At 40.8% G+C, this 27,776-nt stretch overlaps 1 protein-coding gene across 4 annotated transcripts in view; it reads left to right on the plus strand.

Moving 5' to 3' along the window:
- Positions 1-27,776, plus strand: part of LOC137078306 (sex comb on midleg-like protein 2) — an 80,561-nt gene that overhangs the window by 1,043 nt on the left and 51,742 nt on the right. For all 4 annotated transcript variants that reach the window (XM_067445486.1, XM_067445487.1, XM_067445488.1 and 1 more), the window contains exons 2-5: positions 9,345-9,415; positions 18,721-18,789; positions 18,875-18,951; positions 23,921-24,155. In XM_067445486.1, coding sequence (XP_067301587.1) covers positions 9,385-9,415; positions 18,721-18,789; positions 18,875-18,951; positions 23,921-24,155 — 412 coding nt within the window. In that variant the 5' untranslated portion in view covers positions 9,345-9,384. The remainder of the gene's footprint in view (positions 1-9,344; positions 9,416-18,720; positions 18,790-18,874; positions 18,952-23,920; positions 24,156-27,776) is intronic.

A 27,776-nucleotide genomic window follows, 5' to 3' on the forward strand; every position in this document is an offset into this window, starting at 1 on the left:
TGAACATGTATCATCGGCCAATATTTGATAATAATTACTATATACAATAATAAAATATAGCACTTTATGCAATAATAAAATTATATGTTATACTCTTATTTATTAATTTGTTTGTAATTATAATATGTTAATGTTTATTTATATATATTTCTACATAATTTCTAATAATTTATTAATATTATTAAACATTTCTAGAAATGATAAAAGTATTAATGTTGGTTAAAGTTCTTCTCTATTATTGTTTTTGTTCTTTAAACGTAGTGTAATTATGTTTTATGTCAAATGAACCATAACGGATCACATAATCATTTATTATTTCTATAGTATTTTGGTGGAAAAAAATATAAATTCATAATATATTTGGCATTTCCTTCAAAAAGTGTAAGAAACACTGTTTTTTATGACAGTGATGGCAAAGTTACCATGTTTTTCATAGTAAAATGACTGGAGTAGCTATGGGTTTTTAGGTGTGAACTGTGGTTAATAGGGTACATGTTGGCAAGGGAATAGCTGGCCCATAGTTGAGCAGGTCATTTAGTATTTCATTGCAAAGTGTGGATGTTATTAAATTATGTGAGATCATGGGCTTGTGCAGATGTTTGTTTGTTTGTGATGTAAATTTCTCTTTAGTGTTTTGTCTGTGTGTCAGAGCTGTAATGAATATTCTGTTGAGGTGGAGGTTGTTTGTGTTGAATATATAACACTCATGTAGTCTCATGTTCAGAGAGAGAGAGAGAGAGAGAGAGAGAGAGAGAGAGAGAGAGAGAGAGAGAGAGAGAGAGAGAGAGAGAGAGAGAGAGAGAGAGAGAGAGAGAGAGAGAGAGAGAGAGCACTCGCTGTATTGTTTCTTACTGAGTCTGGACACGTGCTGTATGATGCAAACTGCTTGAAATCAAACATAGAAATAAAATGAGTGCTGAGTGTGTGTTTGTTATTTGTGAATTATGAAAAGCTAGAGAAACCCCACCCACCACTCAATTGACTCCTGCATAAGCCAATAAACCCCGCCCACCACTCAATTGACACCTGCATCAGCCAATAAACCCCACCCACCACTCAGACAGATTGATGTTACAGCTAATGCCAATAAAAATGTTTTTTCTGTAAATGTAAACGTTATCAATGCAGTGTAATAACTGTTACAACACGATTTATTTATTTTTTGACAGTAACTTATAAACCATCTACATAATTAAGCTTATGTTAGTTACCACGTCCACATTAACTTTATCACCAGCATACACAGTTTGTAATAACACAATAACCATAACGCGTTGTTCATTATAAACGTGGGATTATGAATTATATTGAGAACGTCATACATAGAAAGCATGCAGTAATGTAACTTACCCACTTTAGCCGCATTCATCCCGAAGCATGTAACTTTACGCGTTTCAAACTACTCACTGGTGAGAAATGCTTCAAGGTTCGCGCAGACATAAAAACATTGATTAAAACAAAACTCAGCCACTGCGTCTTGAGCGGTTTGGATTTAGGAACATCAGAATGACTGCTGTGTTCATTATTACACCCAAGATCAGAACACTACAATCGCTTAGACGCCATTCTGCTCCAGCCTATCCACAATGGCAGACTGTGACAGAGCTCGCTCAGGGCGGGTCTGAGATTAAACTGTTTGTCAATCAACAGTAGTGGGAGGGGTGTCGGGTCGTGTGACGTCACACGGCCGAACGGCTCAATTTGAGACAGGGGAAAACATAAAAGGAGATTAAAAAAAATCGTGCCAGCTTGACCTCACCTAACAGAAGTTAAACTAAGCCTTTAATTGACACCTGCATAAGCCAATAAACCCTGCCCACCACTCAATTGACACCTGCATCAGCCAATAAACCCCACCCACCATTTAAATGACACCTGCATCAGCCAATAAACCCCGCCCACCATTTAAACGACACCTGCATCAGCCAATAAACCCCGCCCACCATTTAAACGACACCTGCATCAGCCAATAAACTCCGCCCACCATTTAAACGACACCTGCATCAGCCAATAAACCCCGCCCACCATTTAAACGACACCTGCATCAACCAGTAAACCCCGCCCACCATTTAAACGACACCTGCATCAGCCAGTAAACCCCGCCCACCATTTAAACGACACCTGCATCAGCCAATAAACCCCGCCCACCATTTAAACGACACCTGCATCAGCCAATAAACCCCGCCCACCATTTAAACGACACCTGCATCAGCCAATAAACCCCGCCCACCATTTAAATGACACCTGCATCAGCCAATAAACCCCGCCCACCATTTAAACGACACCTGCATCAGCCAATAAACCCCGCCCACCATTTAAACGACACCTGCATCAGCCAATAAACCCCGCCCACCATTTAAACGACACCTGCATCAGCCAATAAACCCCGCCCACCATTTAAACGACACCTGCATCAGCCAGTAAACCCCGCCCACCATTTAAACGACACCTGCATCAGCCAGTAAACCCCGCCCACCATTTAAACGACACCTGCATCAGCCAATAAACCCCGCCCACCATTTAAACGACACCTGCATCAGCCAATAAACCCCGCCCACCATTTAAACGACACCTGCATCAGCCAATAAACCCCGCCCACCATTTAAACGACACCTGCATCAGCCAGTAAACCCCGCCCACCATTTAAACGACACCTGCATCAGCCAATAAACCCCGCCCACCATTTAAACGACACCTGCATCAGCCAGTAAACCCCGCCCACCATTTAAACGACACCTGCATCAGCCAATAAACCCCGCCCACCATTTAAACGACACCTGCATCAGCCAATAAACCCCGCCCACCATTTAAACGACACCTGCATCAGCCAATAAACCCCGCCCACCATTTAAACGACACCTGCATCAGCCAATAAACCCCGCCCACCATTTAAACGACACCTGCATCAGCCAATAAACCCCGCCCACCATTTAAACGACACCTGCATCAGCCAATAAACCCCGCCCACCATTTAAACGACACCTGCATCAACCAGTAAACCCCGCCCACCATTTAAACGACACCTGCATCAGCCAGTAAACCCCGCCCACCATTTAAACGACACCTGCATCAGCCAATAAACCCCGCCCACCATTTAAACGACACCTGCATCAGCCAATAAACCCCGCCCACCATTTAAACGACACCTGCATCAGCCAATAAACCCCGCCCACCATTTAAACGACACCTGCATCAGCCAATAAACCCCGCCCACCATTTAAACGACACCTGCATCAGCCAATAAACCCCGCCCACCATTTAAACGACACCTGCATCAGCCAATAAACCCCGCCCACCATTTAAACGACACCTGCATCAGCCAGTAAACCCCGCCCACCATTTAAACGACACCTGCATCAGCCAGTAAACCCCGCCCACCATTTAAACGACACCTGCATCAGCCAATAAACCCCGCCCACCATTTAAACGACACCTGCATCAGCCAATAAACCCCGCCCACCATTTAAACGACACCTGCATCAGCCAATAAACCCCGCCCACCATTTAAACGACACCTGCATCAGCCAATAAACCCCGCCCACCATTTAAACGACACCTGCATCAGCCAATAAACCCCGCCCACCATTTAAACGACACCTGCATCAGCCAATAAACCCCGCCCACCATTTAAACGACACCTGCATCAGCCAATAAACCCCGCCCTATTTTTTACTCAAACTTGATATAGTGAATTGAATTTTAGATAAACAATAAACTAAACTAAAAAAAATATCTAAATTGTTGATCCTTTTGCAATCCTTTCTTTAATCTAAGTTCTTATGTTTAGCAGCTTTTTGTTTTAGGTGCTTTTTGGATTATATTGAAATAAGAAATGATCAACAGAATAACTGATTATCAAACATTTCAGGAACATAACGAGTCCTTGTGTAAGTTTTAGGAGTTTTTCTTCTGATTTCTGTCCAGTAAATCAAGATAAAATCAGATAAATCAACAAAAGTTTTACAAGAGTTTGCAGCTCTATATATTTTTCCCACAAACACTCTTTTGACAGTAAGTTCATCATCCTGATGCAAAACAAGTGAAATGAGTGTGTCAGACTAATATTTGAGTCATTTGCATGTTGATTTGCATTCATAATGTGTTTTATAGTGCTGGGTACAGAACCCTTTCTCTGAGAAACATGTAGATCTGAAATAATATTAGGATCTGAGAATCATATCTGTCTCATTTCACCCCATAATCGACATTATAAAATAATTTAAAAAAAGTTTTAGGAGATCTTGTGCATTGTGACATTATTTATTTTCACGACTGTTAAACACATTTTCCACCCAAATATAATAAAAATCATGATAAAAATGAAAACTTCACATTTACATTTAATATGTTGCAAACAAATATGATAACAATGATAACATCAATAAATTAATATTTGGCAATATATGTCCTCATTATTGATGAGCTGAGTTTCTTCTCTTTTATTGTAAGTTTTATGATACCTTCTTTTTCACGAAACCCAAAGTTTCTGTGTAGTTTATTTGTATCTAAAATTATTTTTTGATAGTAATTGTGACATTATATGTACAGTGTTCATGTGAATTTGTTAATTTTGGTGTTTTTGTCATTTTTTTTTACAATAGCTTTTCTACATTGTACATATTTTAAAAGTTGTAGTTGTGTTTATTATTTCAGTACTTTAACTTAAACTAAATACAAATGAGAAAGGTTGCCTAACTAGCTGAAATAAAAGTTTTTTATTTATTATTTTTTTAAGTAATGAAAAGGTTATTTTAGTGTAATGTATATACTTTTGTTATATTTGTAATTAATAGGGCTGTCCTCGACTAAGGATTTACACATTCGAATCAGAATTTTCGAATCTCTCTATGGTCGACCGATAGTCGAATCATCTGTGTGTGTGTAAACCATAAAATAAACGGTGTAAACGGGTTGGGAAGGGCAGGACACTAGTCAGCAGGAGGCTAAGACTATTTTTATTTTACTTTCCACACGGCACACAGCCACCACTTTTAATAAAGTGATCAAAACTATACACTACACATTCGTAAATGAACCGTTCTCTCATAACATTTAAAAGCCGCGATCGAAACAAAGAACATCACACACATATATAAAAGAACATTTTGATAAATAAACCTTATAAAAAACCTGCCTAGAGAGGAAAAGAACACTGAGTGCGTTTATATGCACGTCCTTAAGCCGATTGTGCCTAAAGGGGTTCGCACACCGGACTGAAGCTCAGCGCCGTGTCTCAGGATCTCACACCGGGCAGACGAGAACATTATATAACGTTACGTGCGAGCTCAATTTTGAATCGACTTCTGACAGAAGAGCTGCATGATGAGTGTATCTAGTACAGGGTGAAATCAGTACATTCACGATTTGAGGGAAATATACATTTAATCGCAGCGGACAGGCGTCGAATGCTGCCGCCGGTGTTTGTGTTCGAATTTTAAAGGCGCGGCGCGTCCGGTGCGAGTCCCGCGACACGTCTTTATAACACTAATATTGAGCACCCCCATATTGCCAAAATGGTATGATCCTCGTTTCATAACACCCGCGAAGATTCGACCATGAGATCAGTGGTCGAATCCGGTCCGGCATATCGATGCATCGAATCTTCGACTATTAGGGGTCAGCCCTAGTAATTAATATTTTTTAAATGTGATTTTTATTTTATTTTTATTTTTTTATGTGAATTGAACTTAAAGTTTTGGTCATTTGATTGTGTGTTTGTCACTTTATTGGCTTTCTTTTTAGAATATGTCTACATCGTAGATATTTTAAAAGTTTTAGTTGTAGTTTTTTAGTTATTTTAGTACTTTGCTAACTAAATAAAAAAATGAGAAATGTTGCACTTTAACTAGCTTAAATAAAATACGATTTTTTATTTTATTTTTATTTATTTTAGTTAATGTTTATTTTATCTGAAGTAATGAAAATGTTATTTTAGTATCATTGATATAGTATATTATATTTTTAAATATAGTGTTTTGAATTTAATGTGAATTTAAGTTAAACTTTTAGGCATTTTGTTGTGTTTTGTCACTTTTATTAGTTTTTTAATATGTTTATATAGATTTTAGTTAGTTAATGAGAAATGTTGCCTTAATGGCAACTAGCTGAATTAAAATAAGTTTTACATTTTTTTAATTTCATTTATATCAAGTAATGAAAATGTTATACAATTTTTTTAATCAATTCTAAATAATTAGATTTTACCTATATATGTACTTTACATGTGAATTTAAGTTACACCGAGTCATGTTGTTGTGTTTTTGTCACTTTTATTAGTTTTTTAATATGCCTAAATAGTTTTAGTAATTAATTAGTTTATTTAAACAAAAATGAGAAATGTTGCCTTAATGCAGCTAGCTAAAATAAAATAACTTTTTCATTTTTTATTTATAATGTAAGTAATGAAAAGGTAATTCTTGTATCATTTAAATACTTTTTATTAATAATATTTAATTTGATTTTAATTGTATATGTAGTTTACATATGTTGTGTTTTTATCACTTATTTTAGCTGTAATTTTTTTTTAGTTTGAGTTATTTCAGTACTTCAACTAAACAAAAATGAGAAATGTTGCCTTGGGGATAAAATAAGTTCATGTTTATTTAGTGTCAAGCTTTGACTATTTTTTATGGTTTTAGCGGAGACACTGAAACACTGGTAATTTATTCTGAGCGAGTGAAACCTCAGATGACACGAGGAGAGAGAGAGAGAGAGAGAGCGAGAGAGAACGAGAACCTCACATGAGACCAAAGCGGAATGAACTCTTAATTGCTTGACATAAATAAGGAACTAATTTTTTCTGTCTATAATTGTCTGTTGGCATGTGGATTCAGTTTCTAATAAGACAAAGGCTTGATGGTCGTCTCATCCATGTCAGGAACGACCCTCTGAGCTCAGCAGATTCTGCTCTCTAGCTGCTTTTTTATTTCTTTACTTCAGAAAGGAAGTGTGTGTGTTTGTGTGCTTTGGGAAGTTTCGCTCTCGAACAAGACGGCATTCAGCAAAGGGTGTGTGTGTGTGTGTGTTTCATGCCTCGAGAGAAGTGTGAGACCGAGGGATGTTCTCATAAGTGACTGAATCTGCAAGATCTTAATCTTTACCTGTTATAAGAAGGATCATACAAATGGCTTTTGGTTTATTATGCATTATTACCAAAGATTCAGCTACAGTAGTGGACAAAGGGGATGTCTGGAGTGATTTTTCTTTTTAATGACCCTAAAGGTTTGATTTAAACCATCAAAAAATGAGGTATTTATATAAATTATTTGTGAAGAAACTACAGCAATCAGTTATTAATATTTAGTTGGCTCTTGATTTTGCATGCATTTACAATTTCTTATGCACGACAGCCTGGACACAAATTATTTAGTACATGTTTCTTTATTGGCTCAGTGCACAACTAAACAATACACAAGATCTTAAATGTGATTATAGTAATAATTAATTATGTCATTATTATAGTTTAATTTAATTATTCTGTTCTTAGTACACTTTTCTCCTCAAGCAGCAGTGATTTTACCTAATTGTATCTTTTGTAACATTATAAAATGTCTTTACTGCTACTTTTTAATGCATCCTTGCTGAATAAAAGTATTATTTTAATTTTACCCTAAACTTTTGAATGGTTGTTTATGAAGGTTTCCACAAATATATGACCAGCACAACTGTTTTCAACACTGATAATAATCATAAATGTTTATTGAGCATCACATGAGAATAATTAGATCATGTTACACTGAAGACTGGAGTAATGATGATAAATTCAGCTTTGATCACAGGAATAAATGACACGTTATACACTAACCTAAAGGATTATTAGGAACACATACTAATAGTGTGTTTGACCCCCTTTCGCCTTCAGAACTGTGGCATTGATTCAACAAGGTGCTGAAAGCATTCTTTAGAAATGTTGGCCCATATTGATAGGAGAGCATCTTGCAGTTGATGGAGATTTGTGGGATGAACATCCAGGGCACAAAGCTCCCGTTCCACCACATCCCAAAGAAGCTCTATTGGGTTGAGATCTGGTGACTGTGGCGGCCATTTTAGTAAGTGAACTCATTGTCATGTTCAAGAAACCAATTTGAAATGATTCGAGCTTTGTGACATGGTGCATTATCCTGCTGGAAGTAGCCATCAGAGGATGGGGACATGGTGGTCATAAAGGGATGGACATGGTCAGAAACAATGCTCAGGTAGGCTGTGGCATTTAAACGATGCCCAATTGGCACTAAGGGGCCTAAAGTGTGCCAAGAAAAAATCCCCCACACCATTACACCACCACCACCAGCCTGCACAGTGGTAACAAGGCATGATGGATCCATGTTCTCATTCTGTTTACGCCAAATTCTGACTCTACCATCTGAATGTCTCAACAGAAATCGAGACTCATCAGACCAGGCAACACTTTTCCAGTCTTCATCTGTCCAGTTTTGGTGAGCTTGTGTAAATTGTAGCCTCTTTGTCCTATTTGTAGTGGAGATGAGTGGTACCCGGTGGGGTCTTCTGCTGTTGTAGCCCATCCGCCTCAAGGTTGTGCGTGTTGTGGCTTCACAAATGCTTTGCTGCATACCTCGGTTGTAACGAGTGGTTATTTCAGTCAAAGTTGCTCTTCTATCAGCTTGAATCAGTCGGCCCATTCTCCTCTGACCTCGAGCATCAACAAGGCATTTTCGCCCAAAGGACTGCCGCATACTGGATGTTTTTCCCTTTTCACACCATTCTTTGTAAACCCTAGAAATGTTTGTTAGTGAAAATCTCACAAAACTGAGTAGATTGTGAAATACTCAGACCGGCCGGTCTGGCACCAACAACCATGCCACGCTCAAAATTGCTTAAATCACCTTTCTTTCCCATTCTGACGTTCAGTTTGGAGTTCAGGAGATTGTCTTGACCAGGACCACACCCCTAAATGCTTTGAAGCAACTGCCATGTCATTGGTTGATTAGATAATTGCATTAATGAGAAATTGAACAGGTGTTCCTAATAATCCTTTTTATTACTGTTTTTTTAATCAAATAAATGCAGCCTTGATGATCATATATTTATAAAATATGTTGTAATTAGTAGTATTAATTATTTAAAAATATATATTAAAAACTACTTAATGCAAATTATTCATGCCTCATTTGTAAATTGCAATATATTAAATAATTTCCTAATACTGGAGCAATTCAAGCTTCAAATGCTATGGACTGTTTGTGAATTCAGCTACTTGCTTGTGAATACAGCTTCTCAATTAAAAGACATATTTTGAACTACTTTTAACTTAACATTGCATTTTAAAAACACGCCACAAGACGGTCAAAGATGTCCATTTGACAAATCATGTCTGTCTGTTACAGGTCGAGCGCTCGGATCTCTTCAGGAATCTCACCAGAGTTGATGGTTAGCATGGGCCGAACGGTACTGAAAGGTAAAACCCACACAAAGACTTGCAGTTAAACAAGAGAACGCATTAAACATGATGCATTCTGAACAAGAGAACGCATTAAACATGATGCATTCTGAACAAGAGAACGCATTAAACATGATCCATTCTGAACAAGAGAACGCATTGCTGTTAGTCAACATTAACTGACAGCATTAGTCTTTATTCAGCATTTACTAATACATTTATAAAATCAAATGATATTCCCCTGATATTACTCGCCTGATATTACTCGTTACTCGCCTGATATTACTCGCTCGTTACTCGCCTGATATTACTCGCTCGTTACTCGCCTGATATTACTCGCTCGTTACTCGCCTGATATTACTCGCTCGTTACTCGCCTGATATTACTCGCTCGTTACTCGCCTGATATTACTCGCTCGTTACTCGCCTGATATTACTCGCTCGTTACTCGCCTGATATTACTCGCTCGTTACTCGCCTGATATTACTCGCTCGTTACTCGCCTGATATTACTCCCTCGTTACTCGCCTGATATTACTCGCTCGTTACTCGCCTGATATTACTCGCTCGTTACTCGCCTGATATTACTCGCTCGTTACTCGCCTGATATTACTCGCTCGTTACTCGCCTGATATTACTCGCTCGTTACTCGCCTGATATTACTCGCTTGTTACTCACCTGATATTACTCCCTCGTTACTGATATTACTCCCTCGTTACTCGCCTGATATTACTCGCTCGTTACTCGCCTGATATTACTCGCTCGTTACTCGCCTGATATAGCTCGCTCGTTACTCGCCTGATATTGCTTGCTCGTTACTCGCCTGATACTACTCGCCTGATATTGCTTGCTCGTTACTCGCCTGATATTGCTCGCTCGTTACTCGCCTGATATTACTCGCTCGTTACTCGCCTGATATTACTCGCTCGTTACTCGCCTGATATTACTCCCTCGTTACTCGCCTGATATTACTCCCTCGTTACTCGCCTGATATTACTTGCTCGTTACTCGCCTGATATTACTCGCTCGTTACTCGCCTGATATTACTCGCTCGTTACTCGCCTGATATTACTCCCTCGTTACTCGCCTGATATTACTCGCTCGTTACTCGCCTGATATTACTCGCTCGTTACTCGCCTGATATTACTCGCTCGCTACTCGCCTGATATTACTCCCTCGTTACTCGCCTGATATTACTCGCTCGTTACTCGCCTGATATTACTCGGTCGTTACTCGGCTGATATTACTCGCTCGTTACTCGCCTGATATTACTCGCTCGTTACTCGCCTGATATTACTCGCTCGTTACTCGTCTGATATTACTCGCCTGATATTACTCGCTCATTACTCGCCTGATATTACTCGCCTGATATTACTCGCTCATTACTCGCCTGATATTACTCGCTCATTACTCGTCTGATATTACTCGCTCATTACTCGCCTGATATTACTCGCTCATTACTCGCCTGATATTACTCGCCTGATATTACTCGCTCATTACTCACCTGATATTACTCGCTCATTACTCGCCTGATATCACTCGCTCATTACTCGCCTGATATTACTCGCCTGATATTACTCGCTCATTACTCGCCTGATATTACTCGCTCATTACTCGCCTGATATTACTCGCTCATTACTCGCCTGATATTACTCGCTCGTTACTCGCCTGATATTACTCACCTGATATTACTCGCTCATTACTCGCCTGATATTACTCGCCTGATATTACTCGCCTGATATTACTCGCTCGTTACTCACCTGATATTACTTGCTCGTTACTCGCCTGATACTACTCGCCTGATATTGCTCGCTCGTTACTCGCCTGATACTACTCGCCTGATATTGCTTGCTCGTTACTCGCCTGATACTACTCGCCTGATATTGCTCGCTAGTTACTCGCCTGATACTACTCGCCTGATATTGCTTGCTCGTTACTCGCCTGATACTACTCGCCTGATATTGCTCGCTCGTTACTCGCCTGATACCACTCGCCTGATATTGCTTGCTCGCTACTCGCCTGATACTACTCACCTGATATTGCTTGCTCGTTACTCGCCTGATACTACTCACCTGATATTGCTTGCTCGTTACTCGCCTGATACTATTCACCTGATATTGCTCGCTCGTTACTCGCCTGATATTACTCGCCTGAGATTGCTTGCTCGTTACTCGCCTGATACTACTCGCCTGATATTGCTCGCTCGTTACTCACCTGATATTACTCGCTCGTTACTCGCCTGATATTACTCGCTCATTACTCGCCTGAAATTACTCGCCTGATATCACTCGCTCGTTACTCGCCTGATATTACTCGCTCATTACTTGCCTGATATTACTCGCCTGATATTACTCGCTCGTTACTCGCCTGACATTACTCGCCTGATATTACTCGCCTGATATTACTCGCTCGTTACTCACCTGATACTACTCGCCTGATATTGCTCGCTCGTTACTCGCCTGATAGTAATCGCTCGTTACTCGCCTGATATTACTCGCTCGTTACTCGCCTGATATTACTCGCCTGATATTACTCGCTCATTACTCGCCTGATATTACTCGCTCATTACTCGCCTGATATCACTCGCACGTTACTCGCCTGATATTACTCGCCTGATATTACTCGCTCGTTACTCACCTGATACTACTCGCTCGTTACTCGCCTGATACTACTCGCCTGATATTGCTCGCTCGTTACTCGCCTGATACTACTCGCCTGATATTGCTCGCTCGTTACTCACCTGATACTACTCGCCTGATATTGCTCGCTCGTTACTCGCCTGATACTACTCGCCTGATATTGCTCGCTCGTTACTCACCTGATACTACTCGCCTGATATTGCTCGCTCGTTACTCGCCTGATACTACTCGCCTGATATTGCTCGCTCGTTACTCGCCTGATACTACTCGCCTGATATTGTTCGCTCGTTACTCACCTGATATTACTCGCCCGATATTACTCGGTCGTTCCCTGTCTGATATTACTCGCTCGTTACTCACCTGATACTAATCGCCTGATATTAATACTCGCCTGATACTACTCGCTCGTTACTCGCCTGATACTACTCGCCTGATATTGCTTGCTCGTTACTCGCCTGATACTACTCGCCTGATATTACTCGCTCATTACTCACCTGATATTACTCGCTCGTTACTCGCCCGATATTACTCGCTCATTCCCTGCCTGATATTACTCGCTCGTTACTCACCTGATACTAATCGCCTGATATTACTCGCTCGTTACTCGCCTGATATTACTCGCTCGTTACTCACCTGATATTACTCGCCTGATATTACTCGCTCGTTACTCACCTGATATTACTCGCTCGTTACTCACCTGATATTACTCGTCTGATATTACTCGCTCGTTACTCACCTGATATTACTCGCTCGTTACTCACCTGATATTACTCGCCTGATATTACTTGCTCATTACTCGCCTGATATTACTCGCTCGTTACTCACCTGATATTACTTGCTCTATACTCGTCTGATATTACTCGCTCATTACTCGCCTGATATTACTCACCTGATATTACTCGCTCATTACTTGCCTGATATTACTCGCTCATTACTCGCCTGATATTACTCACCTGATATTACTCGCTCGTTACTCGCCTGATATTACTCACCTGATATTACTCGCTCATTACTCGCCTGATATTACTTGCTCGTTACTCGCCTGATACTACTCGCCTGATATTGCTCGCTCGTTACTCGCCTGATACTACTCGCCTGATATTGCTTGCTCGTTACTCGCCTGATACTACTCGCCTGATATTGCTCGCTCGTTACTCGCCTGATACTACTCGCCTGATATTGCTTGCTCGTTACTCGCCTGATACTACTCGCCTGATATTGCTCGCTCGTTACTCGCCTGATACTACTCGCCTGATATTGCTTGCTCGTTACTCGCCTGATACTACTCACCTGATATTGCTTGCTCGTTACTCGCCTGATACTACTCACCTGATATTGCTTGCTCGTTACTCGCCTGATACTACTCACCTGATATTGCTCGCTCGTTACTCACCTGATATCACTCGCTCGTTACTCGCCTGATATTACTCGCTCATTACTCGCCTGAAATTACTCGCCTGATATCACTCGCTCGTTACTCGCCTGATATTACTCGCTTATTACTCGCTCATTACTCGCCTGATATCACTCGCTCGTTACTCGCCTGATATTACTCGCTCATTACTTGCCTGATATTACTCGCCTGATATTACTCGCTCGTTACTCGCCTGACATTACTCGCCTGATATTACTCGCCTGATATTACTCGCTCGTTACTCACCTGATACTACTCGCCTGATATTGCTCGCTCGTTACTCGCCTGATATTACTCGCTCGTTACTCGCCTGATATTACTCGCTCGTTACTCGCCTGATACTACTCGCCTGATATTGCTTGCTCGTTACTCGCCTGATACTACTCGCCTGATATTGCTCGCTCGTTACTCGCCTGATACTACTCGCCTGATATTGCTTGCTCGTTACTCGCCTGATACTACTCACCTGATATTGCTTGCTCGTTACTCGCCTGATACTACTCACCTGATATTGCTTGCTCGTTACTCGCCTGATACTACTCACCTGATATTGCTCGCTCGTTACTCGCCTGATATTACTCGCCTGAGATTGCTTGCTCGTTACTCGCCTGATACTACTCGCCTGATATTGCTCGCTCGTTACTCACCTGATATCACTCGCTCGTTACTCGCCTGATATTACTCGCTCATTACTCGCCTGAAATTACTCGCCTGATATCACTCGCTCGTTACTCGCCTGATATTACTCGCTTATTACTCGCTCATTACTCGCCTGATATCACTCGCTCGTTACTCGCCTGATATTACTCGCTCATTACTTGCCTGATATTACTCGCCTGATATTACTCGCTCGTTACTCGCCTGACATTACTCGCCTGATATTACTCGCCTGATATTACTCGCTTGTTACTCACCTGATACTACTCGCCTGATATTGCTCGCTCGTTACTCGCCTGATATTACTCGCTCGTTACTCGCCTGATATTACTCGCTCGTTACTCGCCTGATATTACTCGCCTGATATTACTCGCTCATTACTCGCCTGATATTACTCGCTCATTACTCGCCTGATATCACTCGCACGTTACTCGCCTGATATTACTCGCCTGATATTACTCGCTCGTTACTCACCTGATACTACTCGCTCGTTACTCGCCTGATACTACTCGCCTGATATTGCTCGCTCGTTACTCGCCTGATACTACTCGCCTGATATTGCTCGCTCGTTACTCACCTGATACTACTCGCCTGATATTGCTCGCTCGTTACTCGCCTGATACTACTCGCCTGATATTGCTCGCTCGTTACTCACCTGATACTACTCGCCTGATATTGCTCGCTCGTTACTCGCCTGATACTACTCGCCTGATATTGCTCGCTCGTTACTCGCCTGATACTACTCGCCTGATATTGTTCGCTCGTTACTCACCTGATATTACTCGCCCGATATTACTCGGTCGTTCCCTGTCTGATATTACTCGCTCGTTACTCACCTGATACTAATCGCCTGATATTAATACTCGCCTGATACTACTCGCTCGTTACTCGCCTGATACTACTCGCCTGATATTGCTTGCTCGTTACTCGCCTGATACTACTCGCCTGATATTACTCGCTCATTACTCACCTGATATTACTCGCTCGTTACTCGTCCGATATTACTCGCTCATTCCCTGCCTGATATTACTCGCTCGTTACTCACCTGATACTAATCGCCTGATATTACTCGCTCGTTACTCGCCTGATATTACTCGCTCGTTACTCACCTGATATTACTCGCCTGATATTACTCGCTCGTTACTCACCTGATATTACTCGCTCGTTACTCACCTGATATTACTCGCCTGATATTACTCGCTCGTTACTCACCTGATATTACTCGCTCGTTACTCACCTGATATTACTCGCCTGATATTACTTGCTCATTACTCGCCTGATATTACTCGCTCGTTACTCACCTGATATTACTTGCTCTATACTCGTCTGATATTACTCGCTCATTACTCGCCTGATATTATTCGCTCGTTACTCACCTGATACTAATCGCCTGATATTACTCGCTCGTTACTCGCCTGATATTACTTGCTCGTTACTCACCTGATACTAATCGCCTGATATTACTCGCTCGTTACTCGCCTGATATTACTCGCTCGGTACTCACCTGATATTACTCGCCTGATATTACTCGCTCGTTGCTCACCTGATATTACTCGCTCGTTACTCACCTGATATTACTCGCCTGATATTACTTGCTCATTACTCGCCTGATATTACTTGCTCGTTACTCACCTGATATTACTTGCTCTGTACTCGTCTGATATTACTCGCTCATTACTCGCCTGATATTACTCGCTCGGTACTCACCCGATATTACTCGCTCTGTACTCGTCTGATATTACTCGCTCATTACTCGTCTGATATTACTCGCTCATTACTCGTCTGATATTACTCGCTCGTTACTCACCTGATATTACTCGCTCTGTACTCGTCTGATATTACTCGCTCATTACTCGTCTGATATTACTCGCTCGGTACTCACCCGATATTACTCGCTCGGTACTCGCCCGATATTACTCGCTCGTTACTCGCTCGATATTACTTGCTCGGGACTCGCTCGGTACTCGCCCGATATTACTCGCTCGTTACTCGCTCGATATTACTTGCTCGTGACTCGCTCGTTACTCGCCTGATATTACTCGCTCGTGACTCGCTCGTTACTCGCTCGTTACTCGCCCTATACTACTCGCTCGTTACTCACCTGATATTACTCGTTTGTTACTCGCCTGATATTACTTGTTCGTTACTCGCCTGATATTACTCGTTCGTTACTCGCCTGATACTACTCGTTCGTTACTCGCCTGATACTACTCGCTCATAATTGGTCTTGTTACTTGTGTGATATTATGCTTGTTACTCACGTGATATTACTCGCTCATTACTCGTGTGATATTGTGTTTATTACTCACGTGATATTACTCCCTCGTTACTCGTGTGATATTGTGCTTGTTACTTACGTGATATTACATGTTACTTGTGTGATATTGTGCTTGTTACTCACTTGATATTACTCCCTCATTACTCGTGTAAAATTGTGTTTGTTACTTACGTGATATTGCTTGTTACTCATGTGATATTGTGCTTGTTACTCACGTGATATTGCGTTCGTTACTCATGTGATATTGCGCTTGTTACTCATGATATTGTGCTTGTTACTCGTTCGATATTGCTCGTTACTCGTGTGACATTGTGCTTGTTACTCACATGATATTACTCGCTCGTTACTTGTGATATTGTGCACGTTACTCACGTGATATTACTCGCTTGTTACTCGTGTGATACTGCTCTAGTTACTCGCGTGATGTTACTCGCGTAATATTGCTCTAGTTTCTCCTGTGATATTACTCACATGATATACAGTCCCCTCCAAAAGTATTGGAACAGTGAGGACTATTCCTTTATTTTTTCTGTAGACTGAAAACATTTGGGTTTGACATCAAACAATTTATATGAGACAAAAGATCAACATTTCAGCTTTTATTTCCAGGTATGTATAGCTGGATCTGATACACAACTTAGAAGATATAACCTTTTGTTTGAACCCACCCATTTCTCATGTGACCAAAAGTATTGGAACAGATTAACTTAAAATAGTTTAAAGTAAATAAGACTTAATATTTAGTTGAAAATCCTTTGCTTGCAATAACTGCATCAAGCCTATGACCCATTGACTTCAACAAACTTTTGCATTCTTCTTTTGTAATGCTTTTCCAGGCTTCCACTGCAGCCTCTTTCAGTTGTTGTTTGTTTTGGGGGGTTACTCCCTTCAGTCTCTTTTTTAGCAGGTAAAATGCATGCTCTATAGGGTTTAAGTCTGGAGATTGACTTGGCCAGTCTAAAATCTTCCACTTTTTGCCCCTGATGAACTCATGTGTTGTTTTGGGTCATTATCTTGCTGCATGATGAAGGATCTCCCAATCAGTTTGGTTGCATTTTTCTGTAAATTGGCAGACAAAATTTTTCTGTACACTTCAGAGTTCATTTTGCTGCTGCCATCATGTGTTACATCATCAATGAAGATCAATGAGCCCGTCCCAGAAGAAGCCATGCAAGCCCAAGCCATGACATTACCTCCACCGTGTTTCACAGATGAGCTTGTATGTTTGAGGTCATGAGCAGATCCTTTTTTTTCTCCAAACTTTAGCCTTTCCATCACTTTGGTAGAGGTTAATCTTTGTCTCATCAGTCCATAAAACTTTGCCCCAGAATGTTTGAGGCTTGTCTCTGTAGTTTTTGGCAAATTCCAGCCTGGCCTTATTCTTCTTGCTAATGAGAGGTTTGCATCTTCTGGTGTAGCCTCTGTACTTTTGTTCATGAAGTCTTCTGCGGACAGTAGACTGTGATACCTTCACTCCTGCCCTCTTGAGGTTGTTGCTGATGTCACTAACAGTTGTTTTAGGGTCTTTCTTTACAGCTCTCACAATGTTTCTGTCGTCAACAGCTGATGTTTTTCTAGGTCTACCCATTCGAGGTCTCTTACTTAGTAAACCAGTGGTTTCTTTCTTCTTCAGGACATTCCAAATGGTTGTACTTGCTATGGTCAGTGTTTGTGCAATGGCTCTGATTGATTTTCCATCTTCTCTCAGCTTCACAATTGCTTGTTTTTCACCCATAGACAGCTCTCTGGTTTTCATGTTGGTTACACGTCTAACTATAAATGCAGTCTGCACAGGCAAAACCCAAATCTGAAACTGAGTGCAGACATTTAGTGCTATTTATTGTTTGAATAATCAATGTAATAGGACACACCAGGGCAACAAAACACACCTGTCAGTCACATGTTCCAATACCTTTGGTCACATGAGAAATGGGTGGGTTCAAACAAAAGGTTATATCTTCTAAGTTGTGTATCAGATCCAGATGTAAATGCCTGGAAATAAAAGCTGAAAGATTGATCTTTTGTCTCATATACATTTTTGGATGTCAAACCCAAATGTTTTCAGTCTACAGAAAAAACAAAGGAATAGTCCTCACTGTTCCAATACTTTTGGAGGGGACTGTAGTTAGTCAATTTTTTTTCCTATAACTAATTAATTTAAAGAATGTGTTAAATCGGCAGCCCTAGTTAATACATACGTAAACTAATTTTAATGAATGAGACCTTACTGTAAAGTGTTAACTGCACCCAAGAATGCTGTAGTTGGAATGAAAAAAAACTAAATGCTTAATTTTCCAAAAGATTTTCATCAGAAATACTCTACATGTTCTTCTGCAGAGCACAAAGACAGCAGAAAGGATAAAGCGGGCAGGAGCATGTCTCTCACAGGTCCTGGACCAATCAAAGGTAACAACACATCCAGAAACACTAGCCTGAGATCAGCATGAGCGGGAGTTCTGTGTGTGTGATGGTGTGTGTTTCTCTGATGCAGTGACCGAGTCCTTCTCATGGGAGGAGTATTTAAAAGAGACGTCATCTGTTCCCGCCCCTCCCAGCTGCTTCAGACAGGTCAGAGAGTCCAGTGACCTCAAATAATGGACACTTTAAAGGGGTGGTTGCATGCGATTTGACTTTTTTTTAACTTTAGTTAGTGTGTAATGTCGCTGCTTGAGCATAAACAGTATCTGCAAAGTTACAGCGCTGAAAGTTCAATGCAAACGGAGATATTGTCTTTTAAAGTTACGGCAGTTTATCGCCTACAAAAATGGCCGGTTTGGACTACAACGAGCTTCTTCCTGGGTTGGTGACATCATAAACCCTCGCTAGTTTCCGCAGATGTGACTTCTGCCCGGAATGGGAAGGGGCGTGGTGTTTCTGGACAACCTGTGCTTGGCACTTCAGCCAATAAAAATACGGGAAACTACATTTGGCCATCTAACCAATCTAAGACCATTGCGTTTTTCGGAGGAATTCAAAAATAAGAAGAATACTGTGTTTAAAAAATAAAAAATAAAGTATTTAGACCATAAACTGTGAAAAAATATGGACGTAGTGTCCGTGACGTCACCCATAGAATTCCGATAAGCCGCTCTGAAGTATGATGGCCCATGATGCAGCCACACATCAATGAGCAGTAATGTGTGACACACACACGCACACACAAACACACACACACACACACACACACACACACACACACACACACACACACACACACACACACACACACACACACACGTAGTGTTTCCATAGGCGTAATGGATTTTATACTGTACAAACCGTATTTTCTATCCCCTTACACTGCCCCTGCCCCTAAACCTACCCATCACAGGAAACATTCTGCATTTTTACTTTCTCAAAAAACTCCTTCTGTGTGATTTATAAGATGTTTTCCTCATGGGAACCAAAAAATTTCCCCACAAGGACAAGGATTTCGGATATTGCCATCTTTGTGGGGACATTTTGTCCCCATAACGTAGGGATTACCAGCCCACACACACTCACTCGCACTGCTTAGTTTGTTTGTATGTAGGGTAGTATTTCTGTTTTCTGTCGGTGGTGAGCGGTGACTTCCGGTACGCTAGGGTGACCACCCATCCTGTGTAGCGCGTGCACGCACAGCGTTTGAAGCAAAATTCATGCGTCCCGCAAATTGAGACCGTGTCACGCATAATTAATGCTTGTTTAAAAAGAAGTTGGTCGCTCTATATCCTCGTGCCTCAGGCAGCCAAACCAACATTACGTGACAGTTCAGCGTGCTACTGTTGCCACACCCACCCCTCAGTTGAACTGCTGTTGTCAACTTTTTCGTTGTTGTCATGACAGCGCACGCACGTGCATACCAGACACACTTACAACTTTTTAGATGCGCACTTTCCTATTCGAAAAATGAGTCTTTAGGCTCCGCAATCATCAATTAAAAAGAGAAGGAGTGGGTACAAGAAATACTGGAAAAATTTATATTTGTGACTGAAAGGTGTTCAAAAAAGAGAGCTTTTTGTGACCTTTGCAAAACGTCTTTCTCAATCGGACATGGAGAGTAAAATACGATGTCAAACGACACAGACTCACACTGCGAAAAATGTTTTTCTTTCTTAGTATGTTTGTCTTGTTATGTAAATAAAAAAATATCAAGCAAAAGTAATTGTCTTGTTTTGAGAACAAATAACTCAAAACTAAGAGAGTTTTTGCTTAAAATAAAACAAATAATCAGCCAATGGGGTAAGAAAAATAATCTTAATTCAAAAAGAAAACAAGAATAATTTTCTTACCCCATTGGCATATTGTTTGGCTTAATTTTGAGCTATTTTTTCCCAAAACAAGACAATAATTTTTTACATGTCTATTAAATGTTTCTTAATGTAAGAATTTTTATATATTTAGACTTGAAACAGGACAAAAATACTAAGTAAGAATGCTTTTTTTTTTTTTTTTGCAGTGCAGACTTTACTAACATGGAAGTTCACCATTCTTCCTCCCCTTCTCGTTCCGTGAACTGGAGTTAACTTTACTTTTAGTTTAACTTAAAGGGGGGGTGAAACACTCAGTTTCAGTCAGTGTCATGTCAATCTTGAGTACCTATAGAGTAGCATTGCATCCTGCATATCTCCGAAAAGTCTTTATTTTTTTTATAATTATATAAGAAAGATGCGCTGTTCCGAGTCTTTCCGAAAAAAGCCGAGCGGGTGGGGGCGTGTCGTGTGAGCGGAGCTAAATAATGACGTGTGCGCGCCGCTGATATTGTGTTGAGTCGAGTGCGTCGTAAAGCTGTCATCCCTAACAGCGGGAAAAAAACTTTATTCAAAATAAAAATATGGCTTTTAATCAGATACAGCCATACATCTATGATCCGGAATCAGACCCAGAGGCTGCAGTTGAACAGGAGCAGCAGCAAAAACGACTAGAGCAGGACGTCTCTATGTGGTACAAGTTATACACTAACTATATAATATGCTTAGCGGCTTGTGTTATTTACATATTTATACTTGAATTATATCGTCGTATTTTTGTCTTTGAAGGTGTACATGTGGGAAGTGCAGTTGTGCACGTGTGTTTGTGTGTTTACGCGTGGTTTGTGTAGACAGTAAGCGGACCGGTTTTGCACCGCAGGCTAAGCTAGTGTTTACATAGAAAGACACGGAATAGTAGCGCATTTGAATGAAGAAGCGCGCTTATTTAGTTCAACATATTTCCCCACTCTTTGTGTATTGTTGTTTGGAGTGCTTTTACAATACACAAACATAAAGTTACACATATAGTGGCCAGCTAAACAAATGTACACGCACTACACATCGCATGCTCCATTGATCAATTAGCTATACGTGATCATGTTTGGGCTACTTGATGGGCATAGGCAAAAACACAGACATTTGAAGCAGTCTCACTCACCGCCTGCGGTTCTAACGTTGGGACCTTTATCGTTGGGACTGCTCCATCCTTCAGCATTAGGCGATCGGGAAAATCCGGCGTCGAGCTGGGCCTTGTTTATGAAACAGTCGGCACCGAAATGCAGCGAACAGATATAAACATTTGCGCAACTCAGTTGCTGATCCGTAAAAGCAAATTATATCCACTGTTGCCTTAACGCGGGGTTTTAGGGGAAATCAGTGCAGGACTGTCTTGGTCTGGCAACCAAAAACGCACTTTTTTGGTGACATTGTTATGTGCACATCACCTGTGCAGCGTAGCCTACGAGCCAGCGTTTGATGGGCGTAGCCTGTTACTTTCGCTCTCTCCCTCTCTCTCTCTCTCTCTCTCTCTCTCTCTCTCTCTCTCTCTCTCTCTCACGCGCTTCCGGTAGAATTGTCCGTACGGCCCATACAAGGAAATTCCGCCCCCACTAACGTCAAAGGGGACGCATGATCTCAAAAAACTTGCCGAAACTTATGACTAACCGGAAGTAGTATTTTTGACAAAGAAATACTTCCATCAAACGTACACCTTAACTTTTGAAACTTTGTCTATGTTTAGTATGGGATTCCAAGTCTTTAACAGTGTAAAAAGATCAGTATGCATGAAACAGCATTTCACCCCCCCTTTAACACATTTTTTTACTGTTCCTGTGGTGTTGAGCGACTACAATTTCTGTTAATCCCATAATTTTATATTATTGATTTAAAGTGAATAAATTGTAATGAAAAATAAGTAAAGTAAATTAGCTAAAGTAAATCATAAGTGGAAGTGCATCTGTCAGTTCATTGAATGTTCAAAATATTATGTTAAAAATACACATTGGTTGCTCTATATTCATAAGCATACATCAGCAATTAGCCTACACATGTTTAGGGGAATAGGGCATTATTAATATACCATGTAAGGTGCTATGTGCTAGAAATGGGTAAACCACTATCTGCCCTTCTGCCCGTGGGATGGGGCACCGCCGCGCCAGGCAGTGTCCCACATTGTCCCTCAGAGACATACCCTTTGTCCCCCCTTGGGCTTATTAGCAGGTGGTCACCCTACGGTACGCTGTCCTTGCAAGCAAAGGATCGGCCTGCAGCTCCGTCTGCCATTTTGGTTCCGCTTGCCAGTACCAATCAACAGATTGACTGTGGGGGTGAACGGGATGTTTGATGTTAGGTTTCACTATGTTAATTTCTTGTTTCTTTCCTCTTTTTTTATTCAGTTTATAGTGTTTATTCTGATCATTGACCTGGCCTGTTATTTTTGATTGTATTTAGATTTTGAAGTTTGTGGTTTCTGTCTTCCCCCTGTGTGTTTAATATGGATTAGTCCATTGGTATAAATGTGGCCCAAATGTTTCATTTGTAGGTCAGATCAGGTTAGTTTCAAATATATTCAGTTATTTGTTCAGTTATTAGTTTCATTCTGTTGACCTCAGTTATAGGCCTAAATATTTGATTTGATTATTTGGACTTTGGTTTCTTTTCTTTTTTAAATATTTTTGTAAAAGCCTGGATTTATTAAATATTATTTTGGGAAACTATTTTTCATGGCTTGCCTTTCCTTCACTGTTTGGTCCCTCACATAAAGCATAAAGTAGACGAGCTGGCCGTCGCCATCTTATTAGCGCATCATCGCGTGTCACGCCCGGATAACAGAAAATGGGCAAAGAGGCGTCACTCAAAAGTCACTCAAAAGTCCACCTGTCACTCAAAGTAACCACACCCTTAATTATGCAGAACTTTAAGGCTTTATATAATGTAAAAGAATGAGTTATAAAATAATTCACCCCCTCACAGTTGTCATGAAGGTCAAAATTAGCCGTATAGCCCAAAACAACAATTTGTCCCAGGCTGTAAACATGTTTTTTTCGGCAGTGAAGTTGGGAATTTTAACATGGGGCTCAATGAGATTCTGCTCCTTCTGTAGCCTGTTTAGGAATTGCAGTTTACATTACTTCCGTATTGACTTCAAGAGAGATCGCAGGAGGTTGCTGCTTGATTAAGGCATGTTATACTGTGCCCAATAAACACAACCAGGCCTAGAAAAAAAACACGGAACCACCCCTTTAAAAACTCAAGGTCAAACCTCTTCTCTTTAGATGTTAACATTGACTTTGTGTTCTGGGTTTCAGTCTCAGTTTCCTCCCTCCAACGACTTCAAGGCTGGGATGAAGCTGGAGGCCCGGGACCCTCGTAACTCCACCTCCACCTGCATCGCCACGGTGATGGGCTTGATGGGCGTGAGGCTCCGCCTACGTCTGGATGGCAGCGACAACACCAACGACTTCTGGCGATTGGTCGACTCCGCCGACATCCAACCAATCGGAACCTGCGAGAAGAACGGAGACATGCTGCAGCCGCCGCTGGGTACGGCTGATGTCACTTCCCTTCCACCCACTAGCGTAGCTACGTCTCGATTGACAGCTTGCCCATCCTGTCAGATCCTATCGTTAAACAATTCTTCAATAATTATTTTAAATGTGATTTATTTAGTCATGCATATTCTAATATTAATAAAAATACGCTAATTTGTCTCTTCAATTATGTCACGCCAGTAGTTACTTTTTTTCCGTAGCAATATCCAGATTTGATTCCAACTAGCAGCGTCTTTTTTTGCTGTTATTAAAGGTAGGGTAGGTAAGAATTGGATAAAAAACTTTTTCAAACTTTATTTATATATCAATTCATAATTAAAATGTAAGTACTCTGAAGAAAAGTATAAAATGTGAGTGTCTGTTGAGCTCATTATTTCCATTCACTCTACCTTCTCCCTTCTGGGCTCTTTCCAAAGCCACGCCCCCAAAACACATGAACACGCCTCACCGACCAATCAGCTGGAAGAGGCATTATTTACCTCAGAGGAGCGGTGTGCATGTAGCGACATCATGTCAGAATCACATGTAATAAAACATCTAACTTTATCAGTATGAATATAAACAAATAAGATGTCTTTTAGTCCTCACTATCAAGCTAGAATACCGATACTGGTAAAGTTTAAAATATATTTTTGTTTGATTCGGTAACGAGCTAGTTATATTTATAAGGCAAAGAAAACGGGTAGCATCATGTTTCCCCAATAACATCAGTTATACTGTGATGAAGATGAATTTCGTGTAAGATTCATAACATATACTGTGTTTTGCATGTAAGAGTTTCCATGATGAAAGCATTGTTGATTAGCAGTAGCTAAAGCTAACTTAGCTCTAAAAAAAGTTCCTGGATGCGGTGTACTAGCTCTTACACATGCATTTTGTTATCTAAGGTTACATTTTGCGAAATTCAACACAACAGCGATCAACTTGAGCTAAGCATATTGAGTATTTATCATCTCTACTAATGGCTAAGTGTATAATATTGTAACTTTATGCTAAGTAATGTTATGTTAGCTATATTAGGCAGCTTCATGTGCTAGTGATACATGCTTCATGAAAATATAAACTAAATAAATGTATAATCAAAATGAAAGATGACCTGTCCAGCAGAAATACAGACGGTAAGGAGTCGTTTTTCAGCCCCTTGAGGTCCCTCAGTTCTCTCTAGGGATGGGCATTCAATTACATTTTCTAATGCTGCGTTCACACCGGACGCGAATGACGCGATTCGCGCAAGTGATTTACATGTTAAGTCAATGCAGAGACGTGAATAGGCATTCTGCGGCACGATTCGCGCTAATGACGCGGCAATGATCACGCGAATTGAGCGTTTTGAACGCGTGATTCGTGCGAACCGCGTTATCGCCGTGTTAACCAATGAGGAGCCTGCTTACTGCTGTCACGTGAAGTGACGGATGGGAAACCCACAGGGGAAACCCCGAGGCCAGAGTAATTTAAAAATACTACTGTATTGTGTCACAAAATGTAGTTGTAATAGTTTTTCAGGCGAGAATGTATTTGTTTAAAGTTCAAATATGTGATTTATTTATTAAGAGGGCTCCTATTTGAAAATTTGATCTGGTGTTTTCGGAGGTGTGAGACCCAGGCGATCACCGGAGCTCAGCGCTCATCAACCCCGGTGAGAGCAGCCTTAACTCGGCTAGTCCTTCTGCCGACTGCCGCTGCCTGGCAGAACCCACTCCCATGACGCGGATTTGCGTCTGTTGTGTAGTGAATGTCGCACGCGAACGAAGCGAATTTCACGCGCGAATGAAGCGAATGGATTCAAATTGTTCACGCGTCCATCTTCGCGCGATTTATTCGCATCATTCGCGTGCGGTGTGAACGCAGCATTAGTCGATCGGTGGGAGAATTATTAATCAACTATTGATTAATCATTAATATTTTTATTATAAAATTAATTATTTAACTTTTATAATTAAAAAATGCAATGAATACAAAAATGCAGCGTGTTTTTCCTCGATGAGACCTTTATTACAAGATTAACATTTAAACTACATTCAGTTAGCCAAACCGAACATATTATGTGCGCATGCATATGAGTTTCTGTTGCGTTCGTTTTCTATCATGTCTTTACACACAAGAAGCGTGTCTGACACGGTGCTGCTGTTGGGTGACGAACAGGGAAGCCCTATAGCCTACTTCATGTTAAACATAAATATATAGACTACTGATACAGCAAAGACATTGACAGCAAAATATGCTACCGAATTTTCTTTCTGTAACAGGTACAATATTTCAAAATCGATATGTTTTTTACAATTAGGCCTATATCTGCATTTATGTTAACCTAGAGACTTTCAAAATGTCATTTATTAATGTGCATTCGTGTCAAAATGACTTAAAATATTTTTCTATTCTATTGTGCCTGGAAACGCTTCCAACATGCTTGCGTGTCGCGTGAAAAATAGACATTGGTTCTCTAGCATGCACGCGTTCTCCACGCGGCTCGAGTGCTTCTGAGACGCGCGTTATGCAGACAGTGTTCAAGCTCTAACCTGTTAACTGAAATAAAAACGGACATGCCACGAAAACACCCGCTCTGAGGGGACTGACATTGCCGGGATGCAGAGGTTACCTCCGCGCTAACTTTTTCAGCAGGATGCACCGCAGCCGACATTAACCAGGGACGGATGCACTTTGTTTAAGTGGTAGATCGTTTGAGTCGTGTTGTACTTCTTATACACGGCATCGCAATGCAGTGAACTATTTCCTTTTTTAAATCAAAACGGTCCCACGCCACACTTCGCCTGTGACCTCTTCATGAGTAACGTTTTTCTTTTGAAATCAAAATGGAAGATTACTGATAACCGAGTATGGTGACTAACATTGAAATTCAGTGAAATTCATTTAATTGCTTCAAGACTCGCATTAACAGCCTGCATTAAAAAATAAATAAAAAATGCATTTGATTAATTGATAACAAATTAACATGATCGACGAAATTCCGAACGATCAACTATCGATCGTCGATTAATCATGCCCATCCCTAGTTCTCACCATCATTAAAAAACAATGCCGATATTTACTCGCGTTTGATTTCTTTGTTTAGCCAAGGACTTTCTGTGCATTGCCTTTTCTCGTACTGTCTTCCTTTTTTTGCATTGTTTGCCTTCGCTGACTGTAACGAGCGCGCGAATGTGGGCAGATACTGTAGCGATAGCGGTGGTCGCCATGGTAGCAAGAGAGAGTGACAGTCACCCAAGCCAATCATTTGTTTCGTCCCGAACGAAATATAGAGCGGTGTTTATTGCAGATTAAAAAGTCTAGAGTCACTCGATTTTTATACTTTCTTTTTCAGAGTACTTACATATTAATTATGTATTGACATATAAAGAAAGTTTAAACAAATTTGGACAAAAGTGTTTTAGATCATTCCTACCTACCCTACCTTTAAAACATGGCTAAACTGCCATTTATGGCACATTCAAAGGAATACTTCACCGCTTTTTCATATTAAATTATGTTATTCCCTTAACTTAAACGAGTTGACACACACCTCTCTCGTCTCAGTGTGTGCTCTTAATCTCTCTGACGCGCGGTGATGATCTGATAGCATTTAGCTTAGCTCCCTAAACCCAGTTCATTCACTATG

Source organism: Pseudorasbora parva, chromosome 6, assembly GCF_024679245.1.
Source record: "Pseudorasbora parva isolate DD20220531a chromosome 6, ASM2467924v1, whole genome shotgun sequence".
Taxonomy (NCBI): Eukaryota; Metazoa; Chordata; class Actinopteri; order Cypriniformes; family Gobionidae; genus Pseudorasbora; species Pseudorasbora parva.